The sequence below is a fragment of the Pelophylax lessonae genome, assembly GCF_965119305.1.
Source record: "Pelophylax lessonae genome assembly, chromosome: 7".
NCBI classification, from domain to species: Eukaryota; Metazoa; Chordata; class Amphibia; order Anura; family Ranidae; genus Pelophylax; species Pelophylax lessonae.
In genome coordinates this window covers 35,137,428-35,153,643 of record NC_138774.1, presented here as the reverse complement: position 1 = coordinate 35,153,643, position 16,216 = coordinate 35,137,428, and the positions used below count along the sequence as shown (strand labels likewise).

The window sequence follows — 16,216 nt, the reverse complement described above, 5'->3', positions numbered from 1 at the left end:
TAAGCAGATGTAAACTCTGACTGAATAATATTAATTGGTCCACATCATGGCCCCATCTCTGCTTTAACCACATCTGGACCAAAAGGATTTGCCCCTTTAATGACCAGGCCATTTTTTCGATTCGGCACTGCGTTACTTTAACGGACAATTGCGCGCTCGAGCAACGCTGTACCTAAATAAAATTGATGTCCTTTTTTCCCCACAAATAGAAATTTCTTTTGGTGGTATTTGATCACCTGTGCGATTTTTATCTTTTGCGCTATAAACAAATAAAGAGCGACAATTCTGAAAAAACAAACAATATTTTTCACTTTCTGCTACATAACATTCCCAAATAAAAAAAAATTAAAAAATCGAATTTTTTCATCATTTTAGGCCTATTTGTACTCTGCTACATATCTATGGTAAAAATAAAATCACAATAAGCGTATTTTGATTGGTATGTGCAAAAGTTATCGCGTCTACAAACTAGGGGAAAGATTTATGTAATTTTTATTTATTTTTATTTTCTTTACTAGTAATGGCGCCAATCTGCGATTTTTAGCGGGACTGCGACGCTGCGGCAGACAGATCGGACACTTAACTGACATTTTTTACACTTTTGGGGGGACCAGTGACATTTCTACAGTAATCAGTGCTAAAAATATGCACTGTTACTGTAATAATGACACTGGCAGGGAAGGGGTTAACCCAGTGGTGACCAAAGGGTTAAGTGTGAGCCTAGGGGAGTATTTTCTAACTGTATGGGGGATGGGCTTGTGAAATGACCATAGAGACCTGTGGTCCTGTATAGAAGGATCACAGGCGCTCTGTGATCATTTCAGAGAAAACAACGGTCAGCTGTGTTTACAACAGCAGACCGTCATTCTCTCTCAGCGTGAAGTGATCGCGGGTGGCCGGTGGCAATTGCGGCCGTTGGCTCCGTGGATCAGCACCCGCGCGGCCTAGTGGCGGCAGGTGCGTGCTGCTGACAGCTCCCGCAAACTGACATACCCATACGTGAATTCGTGCAGCCGAGCCAGCCTGCCGCAGTATATCTGGCAAGCGTTTAAAGCAGAACTCACATAAAAATGAATATCCAATTAACCACTTGCCGACCAGTCACTGGGACTGTACTGCGGCAAAGTGGCTCGTTCCCGTCCAGCAACGTAGTCCTACGTCGCTGGACTCCTCCCCTTCTGGGTGGCGCTTGCGCGCCGCCGGAGGCTCGCTCCTGCTGTTTTCAGTCACAGCGGGAGTCGGGCCAGGGGAGGAGTGGCGGTGATCACCGCTGCTCTTCCCCGATCGTTGGGGGAATCGAGTCTGGAGATCCGCCTGCTTGTGTAAACAAAGCGGGCGGATCTCCTAAGTGACAAACAGTGACAGATTGCAGGATTCAGCATAGCTGAACCTGCGATCTGTCCCTGTGTCACTGTCGCCTCCCCCCACACATGTCAGTAAGCACCAGGCATACATTAACCCCTCCCTCTCCAATAAAATTAACCCCTTCCCTGCCAGTGTCATTTTTACAGTAACAATGCATATGTATAGCACTCATTACTGTAGTAATGTCACTGGTAACCCCAAAAGTGTAAAAAATGTCAGTTAGGGGTCCGATCTGTCCGCCGCAATGTCGCAGTCCCGCAAAAAAAATCGCAGATCGCCGCCATTACTCGATAAAAAAAAAAACACCAAAAATGACAGAAATCTTTCCCTTAGTTAGTAAACGCAATATATTTAGCGCAAAACAATCAAAATCGGCTTATTGTGATTTTTTTTTACCAAACATATGTAGCAGAAAACAAATTGGCCTAAAATTTAAGAAAAATTTTGATTTTTACATTTTTTTGGGGGGGAATTTCATATAAAAAAATGTGAAAAATATTGTTATTTTTTTCAAAATTTACGCTCTTTTTTTTGTTTATAGCGCAAAAAGTAAAAATCGCACAGGTGATCAAATACCACCAAAAGAAAGCTCTGTTTGTGGGAAAAAAAGGACGTAAATTTAGTTTGGGCACGGCGTTGCATGAATGCGGAATTGTCAGTTAAAGTCGCTCAGTGCCGAATCGCAAAAAGTGGCCTGGACGTAAGACAGCAAAATCCTCCGGTGGTAAAGTGGTTAAAAGATAAAAAAGCAAAACCAGCTTTTGCTGCAAGCTTCAGCTTCAGTCCAGAGATTTCCCCCGTAATACTTTTTCTCTGCCAGAAGATGTCCTTAGTCTGATGGCCAGCATCATTTAACCCACTTCTATGGAGCCCAGGTTGTCCTGCTGGACCCCCTCCCCCACCCTTCCCCAGCCTATCTGATGGTATGTCCACTATACATACATTAATCCCCTTAGCTTGCTAAAGCACTTTGTATTATAAACAAGTGTCATTTTTTCAAATTCTGTTTTTGGATTTTTCCTTCCTTTGTTGTTTATCAGCTTTTTCCTGCAGCCACTTCCAGTCTACATCCAGTGATGGCTGAATATCGTCATATTGGGACAGTCAGTAGATATCATTACATCTCAAACAATTATTTTGGTCTCTCACAGGTGGGCAATCTTGGTCAGGCCAACTATGCTGCATCTAAGGCTGGAGTAGAAGGTTTAACTAAGACCGCTGCTAAAGAACTGGCCAAGTGAGAAAACTCTTTTTATCTGTTAAGCAATCTGTACAGAATTAATATTTCCTCAGATCTCAATGGCCTAAAGAACTTTAAGAACTTATATTTATTAGCAGGGGGTCTCCAAACTTTCTAAAACAAGGGTTGGTTTACTGTCCTTCACACATTGAGGGGGCCAATGTGTTAATAGAATATGCTTGGCATCAATGGGAGTAAATAATGCCCCATCATCATTGGTGTCAGTGGGAGGAATAGTGCCCCATCATCATTGGTGTCAGTGGGAGGAATAATGCCCCATCATTGGTGTCAGTGGGAGGAATAGTGCCCCATCATTGGTATCAGTGGGAGGAATAGTGCCCCATCATTGGTGTCAGTGAGAGGATTAGTGCCCAATCATTGGTGTCAGTGGGAAGAATAGTGTCCCATCATTGGTGTCAGTGGGAGGAATAGTGCCCCTTCACTGGTGTCAGTGGGAGGAATAGTGCCCCTTCACTGGTGTCAGTGGGAGGAATAGTATCCCATCATTGGTTTCAGTGGGAGGAATAGTGTCCCATCATTGGTGTCAGTGGGAGGAATAGTGCCCCATCATTGGTGTCGGTGGGAGGAATAGTGCCCCATCACTGGTGTCAGTGGGAGGAATAGTGCCCCATTGTTGGTGTCGGTTGGAGGAAAAGTGCACCATCATTGGTGTCAGTGGGAGGAATAGTACCCCATCACTGGTGTCGGTTGGAGGAATAGTGCCCCATCATTGGTGTCGGTTGGAGGAAAAGTGCCCCATCATTGGTGTCGGTTGGAAGAATAGTGCCCCATCATTGGTGTTGGTGGGAAGATTAGTGCCCCATCACTATTGTCAGTGAGAGGAATAGTGCCCCATCATTGGTGTCGGTAGGAGAAAAAGTGCCCCATCATTGGTGTCAATAGGAAGAATCGTGTCCCATCATTGGTGTCATTGGGAGGAATATTGTCCCATCATTGGTGTCAGTGGGAGGAATAGTGCCCATCATTGGTGTCAGTGGGAGGAATAATGCCCCATCATTGGTGTCGGTGGGAGGAATAGTGCCCCATCATTGATGTCAGTGAGAGGATTAGTGCCCAATCATTGGTGTCAGTGGGAGAAATAGTGTCCCGTCATTGGTGTCAGTGGGAGGAATAGTGTCCCATCATTGGTGTCAGTGGGAGGAATAGTGTCCCATCATTGGTGTCAGTGGGAGCAATAGTGCCCCATCGTTGGTGTCGGTGGAGGAAATAGTGCCCCATCATTGGTGTCAGTTGGAGGAATAGTGCCCCATCATTGGTGTCAGTTGGAGGAACAGTGCCCCACCATTGGTGTCGGCGGGAGGATTAATGCCCCATCATTGATGTCAGTGAGAGGAATAGTGCCCCATCATTGGTTTCAGTGGGAGGAATAGTGTCCCATCATTGGTGTCGGTGGGAGGAATAGTGTCCCATCATTGGTGTCGGTGGGAGGAATAGTGCCCCATCATTGGTTTCAGTGGGAGGAATAGTGTCCCATCATTGGTGTCAGTGGGAGGAACAGTGCCCCATCACTGGTGTCAGTGGGAGGAATAGTGCCCTATCCTTCATGTCGGTGGGAGGAATAGTGCCCCATCATTGGGGTCATTTGGAGGAACAGTGCCCCATCATTGGTGTCAGTGGGAGAAATAGTGCCCCGTCATTGGTGTCAGTGAGAGGAATAATGGCCCATTATTGGTGTCAGTGGGAAACAGGCCCTCACTGGGACAAAAAAACAGGCTCAGGAATTCCAGACCAATTCCTTCAGGGACAGGGGGTGGGGGTTGGGGCGGTCGACCTCAGGGGCGACCGGCGATGAGACATCCACAGAGCCGGTCCCCCGCATTGCAATGCAAAGGAGCACTGCGACACAAAGAGGACTGCACTGCAAAGGGGCACCACAATGATTACAGTGCCCCCCCCCCCCCCCACAGTGCAGCCCCCAGCAATCACATTACCCACAATTACTTAATGATAAAAATGTCATTTGAGTACAGCATTGCATAACCGCGCAATTGCCTTTCAAACATTCAAAGTGCGACAGCGCTGAAAGATGAGAATTGGCCTGGGCCGGAACGGGGGTTTAAGTGCCCAGTAGGCAAGTGGTTAAAGTGAATTTGGGCTTTGACTGTGCAGGGAAATTTTTTTTTCTGATCTTACAACTTTGAAATCCTGAAATCTGAATGGTTGATGAGGATTATGGGACGTGGCACATCACTGTTCCTTTGTATGATATTATCAATAATCTAAATGACTTATCACACCTATCAGTAGACTGCCTCATATAGGGGTTAGCGCTTCCTGTCTTCTCTTCTGTTGTCACCTCACCAGGTTCGATATCAGATGTAATACCGTATTGCCTGGATTTATCGCCACACCGATGACTGACAAAGTCCCACAGAAAGTCCTGGACAAAGTGAGATGATGTGAACTCTGTCTGTATGTGTGTTTCTGTGTGTTTTTCGGGTTTCTGACTTTGTTTTGGATCTTTGCCCGCAGTTAGCTGGTCTGATTCCAATGGGAAGACTTGGTCAGCCAGAAGGTAAATGACAAACTTTCATGCTAAGTTTTTATTTTCATTTCTGTTTTTCCCTCCTTTTGCTTTCAGTTTTCACTTTCAATTAATTTTTATTGAAGTGTTATAAAATACAGGTCATGACTTGAAACAAAAAAAAAAAAAGAGATATAGCCTTGTCCAGCAAGGAATTTCAAAGAACCATAATGGAAGTCTAAGGTTATTTAAGCACTTGCCGACCGGTCACGTTGACCGTACTGCGGCAAAATGGCTCGATTCCGTCCAGCGACGTAGACCTACGTCGCTGGACTCCTCACCTGTAGGCGGCGCTCGAGAGCCGCCGGAGGTGCGCTCCCGCTGTTCTCAGTCACAGCGAGAGTTGGGCCAGGGGAGGAGTGGCGGTGATCGCCGCTGCTCTTCCCCGATCGTCGGGGAATCGAGTTTGGAGATCCGCCCGCTTGTGTAAACAGAGCGGGCGGATCTCCTAAGTGACAAGGAGTGACAGATTGCAGGGTTCAGCATAGCTGAACATGCTATCTGTCCTTGTGTCACTCAGTCACCTCCCCCCCACACACGTTAGTAAGCACCAGGCATACATTAACCCCTCCCTCTCCAATAAAATTAACCCCTTCCCTGCCAGTGTCATTTTTACAGTAACAGTGCATATGTATAGCACTGATTACTATAGAAATGTCACTGGTACCCCCAAAAGTGTCAAAAATGTCAGTCAAGGGTCCGATCTGTCCGCCGCAATGTCGCAGTCCCGCAAAAAAAATCGCAGATCGCCGCCATTACGCGTTAAAAAAAAAAAAACACCAAAAATGACAGAAATCTTTCCCTTAGTTAGTAAACGCAATAACTTTTGCGCAAACCAATCAAAATACGCTTATTGTGATTTTTTTTACCAAACATAGGTAGCAGAAAACAAATTGGCCAAAAATTGAAAACAATTTTGATTTTTACATTTTTTGGGGGGGGAATTTCATATAAAAAAATTTTAAAAATATTGTTATTTTTTCAAAATAAACGCTCTTTTTTTGTTTATAGCGTGTAAATCCAGGAAGTGAACGGGCAGCAGCTTCAGCTGCCCACAGTTAAAATGGCTTTAGCTAGGGATGCACCGAAATGAAAATTCTGGGCCGAAACCGAAAATGCAGGATGCCCTTGGAGGAAAACCGAAACCGGAAATTACTTTTTCCCCCCAAAAAATTTAAAATGGATAGAACAGGGGCATACACCAAAAACAGGTAGCGACGTACACCTGTCGTTGCCACCCTGTCACAGTATATGTACTGTGATGGGTTGGCAAGAGGTTAATTTAATTACCAATGGTATTTGTATTATGCAGCATGAGGGGGTTAATGTATTGCCACTGCTGGTCACTCATCTATTAGTGACCGACCAGTGGCAGTTAATTTACCCCTTTGTGCTGCATTAGTGCAACCAGTATCAGTGTTAATTAACACTGGTTGCACTAATGCAGCACAAAGGGGTTAATTAACTGCCACTTGTCGGTCACGAATGCATCGGTGACCAGCAGTGGCAATACATTAACCCCCTCATGCTGCATAATACTAATACCATTGGTAAGCTGCCTCAGCTAACCCCCCCCCCCCCCCCACTGCCTCAGCGCCCCCCTCGGCAGTACACCCTCCCCCCAGTGGCAGCTGGTGCTCAAAATTTTTGGGGGGGGCGCAAAAAGAAAAATGTAATAGGTATTGCTTCGTGTCAAAAAACGCAGTAAAAAATTGCGTGACTTTGAAGTCATGGTACAGGCATGGCACAGGTGATGGTATAGACATGGCATAGGTGATGGTACAGGCATGGCACAGGTGATGGTATAGACATGGCATAGGTGATGGTACAGGCATGGCACAGGTGATGGTATAGGCATGGCATAGGTGATGGTACAGGCATGGCACAGGTGATGGTATAGGCATGTCACAGGTCATGGTACAGGAGATGGTATATGCCCCCTTTCAATGCAGTGACCAGCGTACATGCCCCCTTTAAATGCAGAGACCAGTGTACATGCCCCCTTCAATGCAGAGTTCAGCGTGCGTGCCCCCTTCAATGCAATGAACATTGTGCTGTGCCCCCTTCAATGCAATAAACACTGTGCTATGCCCCCTTCAATGCAATAAACACTGTGCTGTGCCCCCACAATGCAGAGTTCAGCGTGCATGCCCCCTTCAATGCAACTGTGCTGTGCCCCCTTCAATGCAATGAACAATGTGCTGTGCCCCCTTCAATGCAATAAACACTGTGCTGTGCCCCCTTCAATGCAATGAACACTGTGCTGTGCCCCCTTCAATGCAATAAACACTGTGCTGTGCCCCCTTCAATGCAATAAACACTGTGCTGTGCCCCCTTCAATGCAATAAACACTGTGCCCCCTTCAATGCAATGAACTCTGTGCTGTGCCCCCACAATGCAGAGTTCAGCGTGCATGCCCCCTTCAATGCAACTATGCTGTGCCCCCTTCAATGCAATAAACACTGTGCAGAGTTCAGCGTGCGTGCCCCCTTCAATGCAACTGTTCCGTGCCCCCATCAATGCAGAGTTCAGCGTGCGAGCCCCTTTCAATGCAGAGCGCCACAGCATTGTCCCCAATCACTGCAGAGCGCCACAGCATTGTCCCCAATCACTGCAGAGCGCCACAGCATTGTCCCCAATGATTGCAGAGTGCGCCACAGCATTGTACCCCAATGATTGCAGAGCGCCACAGCATTGTACCCCAATGATTGCAGAGCGCCAAAGCATTGTCCCCCAATGATTGCAGAGCGCCACAGCATTGTCCCCCAATGATTGCAGAGCGCCACAGCATTGTCCCCCAATGATTGCAGAGCGCCACAGCATTGTCCCCCAATGATTGCAGAGTGCCCACAGCATTGTCCCCCAATGATTGCAGAGTGCCCACAGCATTGTCCCCCAATGATTGCAGAGTGCCCACAGCATTGTCCCCCAATGATTGCAGAGTGCCCACAGCATTGTCCCCCAATGATTGCAGAGTGCCCACAGCATTGTACCCCAATGATTGCAGAGTGCCCACAGCATTGTACCCCAATGATTGCAGAGTGCCCACAGCATTGTCCCCCCAATGATTGCCGAGTGCCCACAGCATTGTCCCCCAATGATTGCAGAGTGCCCACAGCATTGTCCCCCAATGATTGCAGAGCGCCACAGCATTGTACCCCAATGATTGCAGAGTGCCACAGCATTGTCCCCCAATGATTGCAGAGTGGCCACAGCATTGTCCCCCAATGATTGCAGAGCGCCACAGCATTGTCCCCCAATGATTGCAGAGCGCCACAGCATTGTCCCCCAATGATTGCAGAGCGCCACAGCATTGTCCCCCAATGATTGCAGAGCGCCACAGCTTTGTCCCCCAATGATTGCAGAGCGCCACAGCATTGTCCCCCAATGATTGCAGAGCGCCACAGCATTGTCCCCCAATGATTGCAGAGTGCCACAGCATTGTCCCCAATGATTGCAGAGTGCCACAGCATTGTCCCCAATGATTGCAGAGGGCCACAGCATTGTCCCCAATGATTGCAGAGGGCCACAGCATTGTACCCCAATGATTGCAGAGCGCCACAGCATTGTCCCCCAATGATTGCAGAGCGCCAGCATTGTCCCCAATGATTGCAGAGCGCCAGCATTGTCCCCCAATGATTGCAGAGCGCCAGCATTGTCCCCAATGATTGCAGAGTGCCACAGCATTGTCCCCCAATGATTGCAGAGCGCCAGCTTTGTCCCCCAATGATTGCAGAGTGCCAGCATTGTCCCCCAATGATTGCAGAGCGCCAGCATTGTCCCCCAATGATTGCAGAGCGCCAGCATTGTCCCCAATGATTGCAGAGCGCCAGCATTGTCCCCCAATGATTGCAGAGCGCCAGCATTGTCCCCAATGATTGCAGAGTGCCACAGCATTGTCCCCCAATGATTGCAGAGCGCCAGCTTTGTCCCCCAATGATTGCAGAGTGCCAGCATTGTCCCCCAATGATTGCAGAGTGCCAGCATTGTCCCCCAATGATTGCAGAGTGCCAGCATTGTCCCCCAATGATTGCAGAGTGCCAGCATTGTCCCCCAATGATTGCAGAGCGCCAGCATTGTCCCCCAATGATTGCAGAGTGCCAGCGTGCGTGCTCCCTTCAAACTTACCTGGCGGCGGCGCGGCTCAGCTTCTTCCTCCTCTTCTGCGGCGGGTCCTTCTCCCTCGTCTCGGCGGCGGGAACCGGCGGGCAGCCTCTCCTCTTCTCTGAGCGGCGGTGACGTGGAGTGACTGACGCACGCACCGGCACCGCCCCCATTGCGACGTCAGCGATATCCTGGATGATGATTGGTCCAGACTGTAGACTGGACCAATCACAGCCAGGATATCAGAAAGTGGGGGTGTCCAACCGCAAAGACTTGCGCCCAGGATACCCCCCTACCCCCCCAGAAGGCAGCCAATCGGCGCCTCTTCTGGGACGTAACCCCACCCCCCCCCCCCCCCCCCAGCCACCAGTTCCTTCAGGCAAGGCCGGCGAACCCAATTTTTTTTTTTGAACAACTTTATTTGTTCGTTTTTTTTTCTTTTTCTTTTTTTTTTTCTTTTTTTTTAGGGGTAGGGGGGCGGCGCCCTGGCGCCCCCTATGCACGGGCCGCCACTGCCTCCCCCCCCCCCCTCTGCCTCAGCGTCCCTCCCCATCCCAACGATTCAATCTCCTTACTCTCACTCTGCTGAGTGCTCCTCCGGTGTCCTTCATTCAAAAGACGCGCCTCTGGCCGGCGGCTCACCTCCCGGTGATGTCACTACTACGATCTGTGTATGAATGAACTGACACACCCTGGGCGAGCGGCCGCTAATAGCTATAACTATGTGAGCTTCACTTCACTTCCCTGTCAGAGGAGATACCCGCATGACAGGGAAGTGAAGGCTCACATAGTTATAGCTATTAGCGGCCGCTCACCCGCCCCCCCTACCCGGTGTCAGGTCAGTTCATTCATACACACAGTCCCGCTGACAGGGAAGTGAAGGCTCACATAGTTACAGCTATTAGCGGCCGCTCGCCCACCCTCCCGCCCGGTATGTCACTTCATTCATACACAGATCGTAGTAGTAGGGACATCATTGAGAGGCGGGCGGCCGGCCTGCCAGAGGCGGGACATTTCAAACCTGCGCTGCGCCCTCCTCCTTCCTCACGGCAGCCATTAATTTCGGCATTGTTAACCCATTATCGGCCGAAATGGGATAGGCTCATTTTCGGCCGATAATTTCGGTGGCCGAAATTTCGGTGCATCCCTAGCTTTAGCCAGACTTAGTGGAGGGAGATTTCTGCAATATGTTTGGCAAGTACAAAATCAAAGTATATATAAAATAATATGCAAAGTGGTTGAAGAAAATCTTCAGAATGGCAAAGATGTTTTCTTTATAAATTATTTGAGTAGACTGCAGTTCCTCTTTAGGAGTTCCCTTCACTGGAACTAAGAGGTCAAGCCCAATCCCTGAAAAACAACCCCCACACCATAATCCCCCCTCCACCAAATGATTTGGACCAGTGCACAAAGCTCCTAAACCTTGTGTAAAGCCTTCCCAGAAGATTTGAAGCTGTTATAGCTTCAAAGGGTGGGCCAACTCAATATTGAACCCTACGAACTAAGACTGGGATGCCATTAAAGTTCATGTGCGGTTAAAGGCAGGCGTCCCGCCATACTCGCTGATAAAGTGCAACTTTTTGAAAACGCCTGGAGCCCGTGGCTTCGGTATTTGGAGGGGGACCCCCGAGCTGGATAATTGTAGACCGCATAGACGAGCCTACATAGGTCGTATAGCAATTGCCGTGTATTCAGCACCAAGTGCCCCACTTTTTACAAACCTGAAGAACTTCTCCTTTATCCAATACTCTCCATCTTTGTTGCTCTGTTCTCTGTGTTTCCTTTCCTCTCTTCCTTTTCTAGGGTGGTCTTTCCCAACCCAACTTCTCTGAGGTTCCCTTGGCGTCCCTTTCATTCTTATGGACCCCATACAAGGCAGAACCCTAAAGTAGGAGAGCTGGGCATCATATAGGGGCTAATTCGTATTGTTTACTGATTTTATCTTGGTTCTAGCCCACCCCACTCATATATGCTCCTTCGGTATTACCGGAGGCTGTCAGCTTTCAGAAAGGTTCATATGCTTGTTTGCTAATTTAATATTGCTTACTTGTTATGTTGTAAAATGAAAAACTTTTAATAAAAATATTGAAACAAAAAAAAAAAAAGGCGTCCCAATACTTTTGGTAATATAGTGTATGTCACAGTGTTAAAGTTGTCCTCTGCTGTTCTAGATATCGCAGATGTCTGTGCATTCCTGGCTTCGAATGACAGTAGATATATAACGGGAGCAAGTATTGAAGTGACAGGTAATAACCAATCAGGTGGGGTCATTTCATGCATCTTCTTTGTGTTTGCTCTAGCTTGTGATTCAAGTAAACTGTTCAGCCACTTTAAACTGTTAAAATTAGTCATGCCAAAGTGCCCGTACCACAGGATGCCTCAGAGCAAATTAAAAGTGCCACTCCAAGCGCCAGCATTCCTTCCTCCTCCATGCGGCATTCTTCACTGTGCAGCACACCGCCTTTACATCAAAAACATGGTACTCCCGATGACGTCAGTGTGACGAAACGCGTCGAGAGCGTAACCACATCACTTCCGCCTTTTGGTCTGTCAGCTTGGGACGCATATCCGGCGGGTGGAACGCATGGCGTTCCGGGTACATACCGCGAGAGAGGAAGTTGCGGCTCCTATACTATATCAAGACAATATTTCCACTAAAAATACACCAAAATTTTTATATATATATATATATATATATATATATATATATTTACAATATGTTATTTTTTTTACAGGACAGGGAAGCCAGCAGCGCTGTGGTAAGGGGGGTGGCACAGTGAAAGGGGCACACACGGGGAGGGAGGGATCAGAAGCAGGCAGAATAAGGAAGGGGGATCGGTGTCAGAGAAGCAATTACAAGAACGGTGCCCTGTGTCTGTGTCTCTCCCTGCAGCAGCTGAAAGCTGGCAGGAGGGGGGAGAAACTGTCTTTCAGCTGCTGCCCGCAGAGGGCCGCACAGGGCTTCCTTCTGTATTTGCCCTTCTGCCCGACCACACCGATTCCCTGTGCTGTTGGGGCCCCCCTGTGTGCCCGGGCCCCCTACTGGAGGACTGGTGGTCCCCCTCCCTATCGCTGGCGCTGCACCATCTATGTGCACTAAGAGGAAGACCCAATAGGGACATTCTTGCTGGGCAGGGCCACACTGCAAAGATGGCTGATCTGAGTAGGAAGGTAAATATCTGAGCAGGTGGGTTGCAGTCAGGAAGATGAAGGGAACCGATTAAAGGACAATTGTGTGAAAGGTACAGTTGTCCTTTAAAGTGGTTGGAAACCCCAAAAAATATACCCAATGAAGTGACTGGTCTCACGTGATACATAGAGATGAAACAAATCATCCTACATCAGTTGTACCTGTGTGTCTGCAGCCCTCTCTTCTCTACAACCAAAGTCCAGAATTTGCACAGGATCTCTCAGCTTTGAAAAGCGGGGGGGGGGGGGCGAGGATCTGAAGTTACACTCTGCAGAGCTCAGTGAGGGACCTCTGAGCCCTGATTGGAGGGAAGAGACCCCCCCTCCACTCCACACAGCACACAAGAACAGACCTGAGGCTTTCAATCACACACTGTGTGCTGGAGCTCTCTCCCCTGTCACCTTTTTTCTCTTGGTGTCAGTAAAACTTGTCAGAAATGACTGATACTGATAGCAGAGGAAGGAGGCAGTGGACAGAAATGACACTTAGTGCTCTGGATTGTGAAAAGTACACATTATGAAGGGATATGCTTTGTTCATATTTCACGTCTGAGGTTTACAACTTCTTTTAAATTTAGTTCTCTATGTATGATTTTAGTAGTTCTAGAAAATGTAATATTAATGCTACAGTATAAATCAGGATGACTGTAGTGACGATTGTTCTTTTCATCCTGTTTTCTCCAGGTGGACTTTATTTATGATCCTCTCTGGTACCTGCAGTCTCCATGGAGCAGCAGAAAGAACCTTACAAGCTTCTTGTAAAGAGAGAAGAACTGCTGCCTCTGTGTTTCTGTGCCTGTGAATCTTTTATGTACACTCTCCAAAGAGTATAGGACAGCCAAATTATATATATTTTTTTAATTTCATTTCTTTAAAATGCAATACAAATGTTGTATATATTATGAAAATTATAGCTGACATTTTGTTATAACAGAGCAGGAAACCCAGGCGTGCGCAGGGGGTGTGCCAGGTGTTCCTGGGCACACCCTAATCACTATGCCCGCTCCGCAGTGCTGCTGGCTTCCCTCCTCTCCCCTCCCCCTGACTGCTGTGGGGGATGTTTTTAGGATGGAAAGCGGGGTAATTTACCAACCCCTTCTTTTTCTAAATGAACACAGTGAATACACTCGCTCACTGTGTCCATTCATAACTGAAGCATAGTAAACTGTTTACTTTACTTCAGTTTGTGAATAAACAGGAAGTCGCTCAGTACAGAGCACTTCCCATTCATTCATTGTGCAGCCCTAACCTGCAGAGAAAGGCATATGTGTTTGAGCTTCGGGGTGCACACCGTATTGCATAAGGGTGCGCACACCTACGGCAGGAAATAATCGGGTTCTTCCATCTACTTCTTGCAAAGCAATACTCTGAGCTCAGTTCATTATCTGCTGTTCTTAGTAAAGCCTCGTACACACGCACCGATTGTTGACCGTAAATTTTCGGCCAACGTCCGATCGGCCGATTGTCGGCTTGTTAGTATGATGCTTCCAACAACCGACTGCGACTTTTCGGCCGAACAAAATCTGGTGTGCATGCTATAAAATTTTTGTTGGCCGTCACCAGAACGGCCGATTGTTCGTCAGTCAGTACAGATTTCGGCCGACAAAAGTCAGATGAGCAAGACTGGGCATGCTCAGAGAAGAAAAAATACACGAAAAGTAAACCAGCACATGACATCACTTCAGCAGTTGGTTGTTGTTGGCCGACAAAATTCGTGTGCAGTCTAGAGCACATTTCAACCAACACTATAACACTGGACAAAAGACGGCCGATCGGTCGGCCAACAATCCGTGCGTGTGTACGGGGCTTAAGTCCCTGCGGTGCAGATGGAAGCATGCAGAGGATGTGAAATGAATGACTGATGCACTGAGGTCACAAAGGTTTCAAAAAATTAGGATTGCTGTTGAGTTTATATTTAAAGTGGTTGTAAACCCTGATTTCTTTTTAAAAATAAAAATAACAAACATATTATACTTACTTGCTCCACGCCCCCCGGGGGGGGGGGGGCACGCAGAGCTGCGATCGGTGCTGCGGTGTGTCACTCTGACACACTGCATCTCCGATCTTGGTAAAGAGCCTAATGACGTAGGCTCTTTACCATGTGACCAGCTGTGTCCAATCACAGCTGGTCACATAGTAAATAGGAAGAGCCGTTGATCGGCTTTCCTCAGTTCGTGCCTGACAGGCACGAGTAGAGGAGAGCCGATCTGCGGCTCTCCTGACAGGGGGGTCTGTGCTGGTAATGAGCATTGATTACCAGTGCAGACCCTTGGGGGGGTGCCACTAGAGCCAACAGGGGATGCCCAGCCATGGCCACCAGGGATGGCAATCAGGGCCCAGGGACCCTTTCAGTGACCTCCCCATCAGAGCTGCCCATGATTGCCATCTATCAGTGCCGCCCAACCGTGCCCACAATTGCAATCTATCATCCAGTGCCCATTATTGCCCACCAGTGCCGCCCATCAGTGCCTATCAGTGCCCATCAGTGCCACCTATCAGTGTCCTTTCAGTGACCTCCCCATCAGAGCTGCCCATGATTGCCATCTATCAGTGCCGCCCAACCATGCCCACAATTGCAATCTATCATCCAGTGCCCATTATTGCCCAACAGTGCCGCCCACCAGTGCCTATCAGTGCCACCTATCAGTGCCACCTATCACTGCCCTTTCAGTGACCTCCCCATCAGAGCTGCCCATGATTGCCATTTATCAGTGCCGCCCAACCGTGCCCACAATTGCAATCTATAATCCAGTGCCCATTATTGCCCACCAGTGCCGCCCACCAGTGCCTATCAGTGCCCATCAGTGCCACCTATCAGTGTCCTTTCAGTGACCTCCCCATCAGAGCTGCCCATGATTGCCATCTATCAGTGCCGCCCAACCGTGCCCACAATTGCAATCTATCATCCAGTGCCCATTATTGCCCATCAGTGCCACCTATCAGTGCCCATCAGTGCCACCTATCACTGCCCTTTCAGTGACCTCCCCATCAGAGCTGCCCATGATTGCCATTTATCAGTGCCGCCCAACCGTGCCCACAATTGCAATCTATAATCCAGTGCCCATTATTGCCCACCAGTGCCCATCAGTGCCACCTATCAGTGCCCTTTCAGTGACCTCCCCATCAGAGCTGCCCATGATTGCCATCTATCAGTGCCGCCCAACTGTGCCCACAATTGCAATCTATCATCCAGTGCCCATTATTGCCCACCAGTGCCACCTATCAGTGCCCATCTGTGCCGCCTATCAGTGCCCACCAATGCTGCATATCAGTGCCTCTTCATCAGTGCCTGTCAGTGCGGCCTCATCAGTGTAGGAAAAAATTTATCTATTTACAAAATTTTATAACCTAAACAAAAAAACGTTTTTTTTTTTTTCAAACTTTTCGATCTTTTTTTTTATTTGAGGCAAAAAAAGAAAAAACCTTGCAGTGATCAAATACCACCAAAAGAAAGCTCTATTTGTGGGGAAAGAATGACGTCAATTTGGTTTAGGTACAGTGTTGCATGACCGCGCAATTGTCATTCAAAATGCAACAGCGCTAAAAGCTGAAAATTGGCCTGGGCAGGAAGGGGGTGAAAGTGCCCGGTATTGAAGTGGTTAATGTATTGAATGCATTAAGGTGAAAAACCTTGAGGCACTTACAACCAACAAAATAGCGATCACCTTCCATTCTCAGAACCTTAAACCCGCGTTTCAGGTAAAATATACCCCCTTGCAATCAGTCCAGCATTCCCTGTAGGCTCTCGTTTGCTTTGCCAGGCCATTCTCTGC

General features: G+C 48.1%; 1 protein-coding gene across 1 annotated transcript in view; it reads left to right on the top strand.

Annotated features, from left to right (window-relative positions):
* LOC309560033 ((3R)-3-hydroxyacyl-CoA dehydrogenase-like) overlaps positions 1 to 13,361 on the top strand; it is a gene marked incomplete at its 5' end in the record, with an annotated part of 37,642 nt that extends 24,281 nt beyond the window's left edge. Inside the window, 5 exons of the mRNA XM_082263536.1 lie at positions 2,517 to 2,602; positions 4,931 to 5,015; positions 5,099 to 5,141; positions 11,426 to 11,500; positions 13,128 to 13,361. Of these exons, the coding sequence (XP_082119662.1) occupies positions 2,517 to 2,602; positions 4,931 to 5,015; positions 5,099 to 5,141; positions 11,426 to 11,500; positions 13,128 to 13,144 (306 nt within the window). The 3' untranslated portion in view covers positions 13,145 to 13,361. The remainder of the gene's footprint in view (positions 1 to 2,516; positions 2,603 to 4,930; positions 5,016 to 5,098; positions 5,142 to 11,425; positions 11,501 to 13,127) is intronic.
* Positions 13,362 to 16,216: the final 2,855 nt, after the last annotated feature.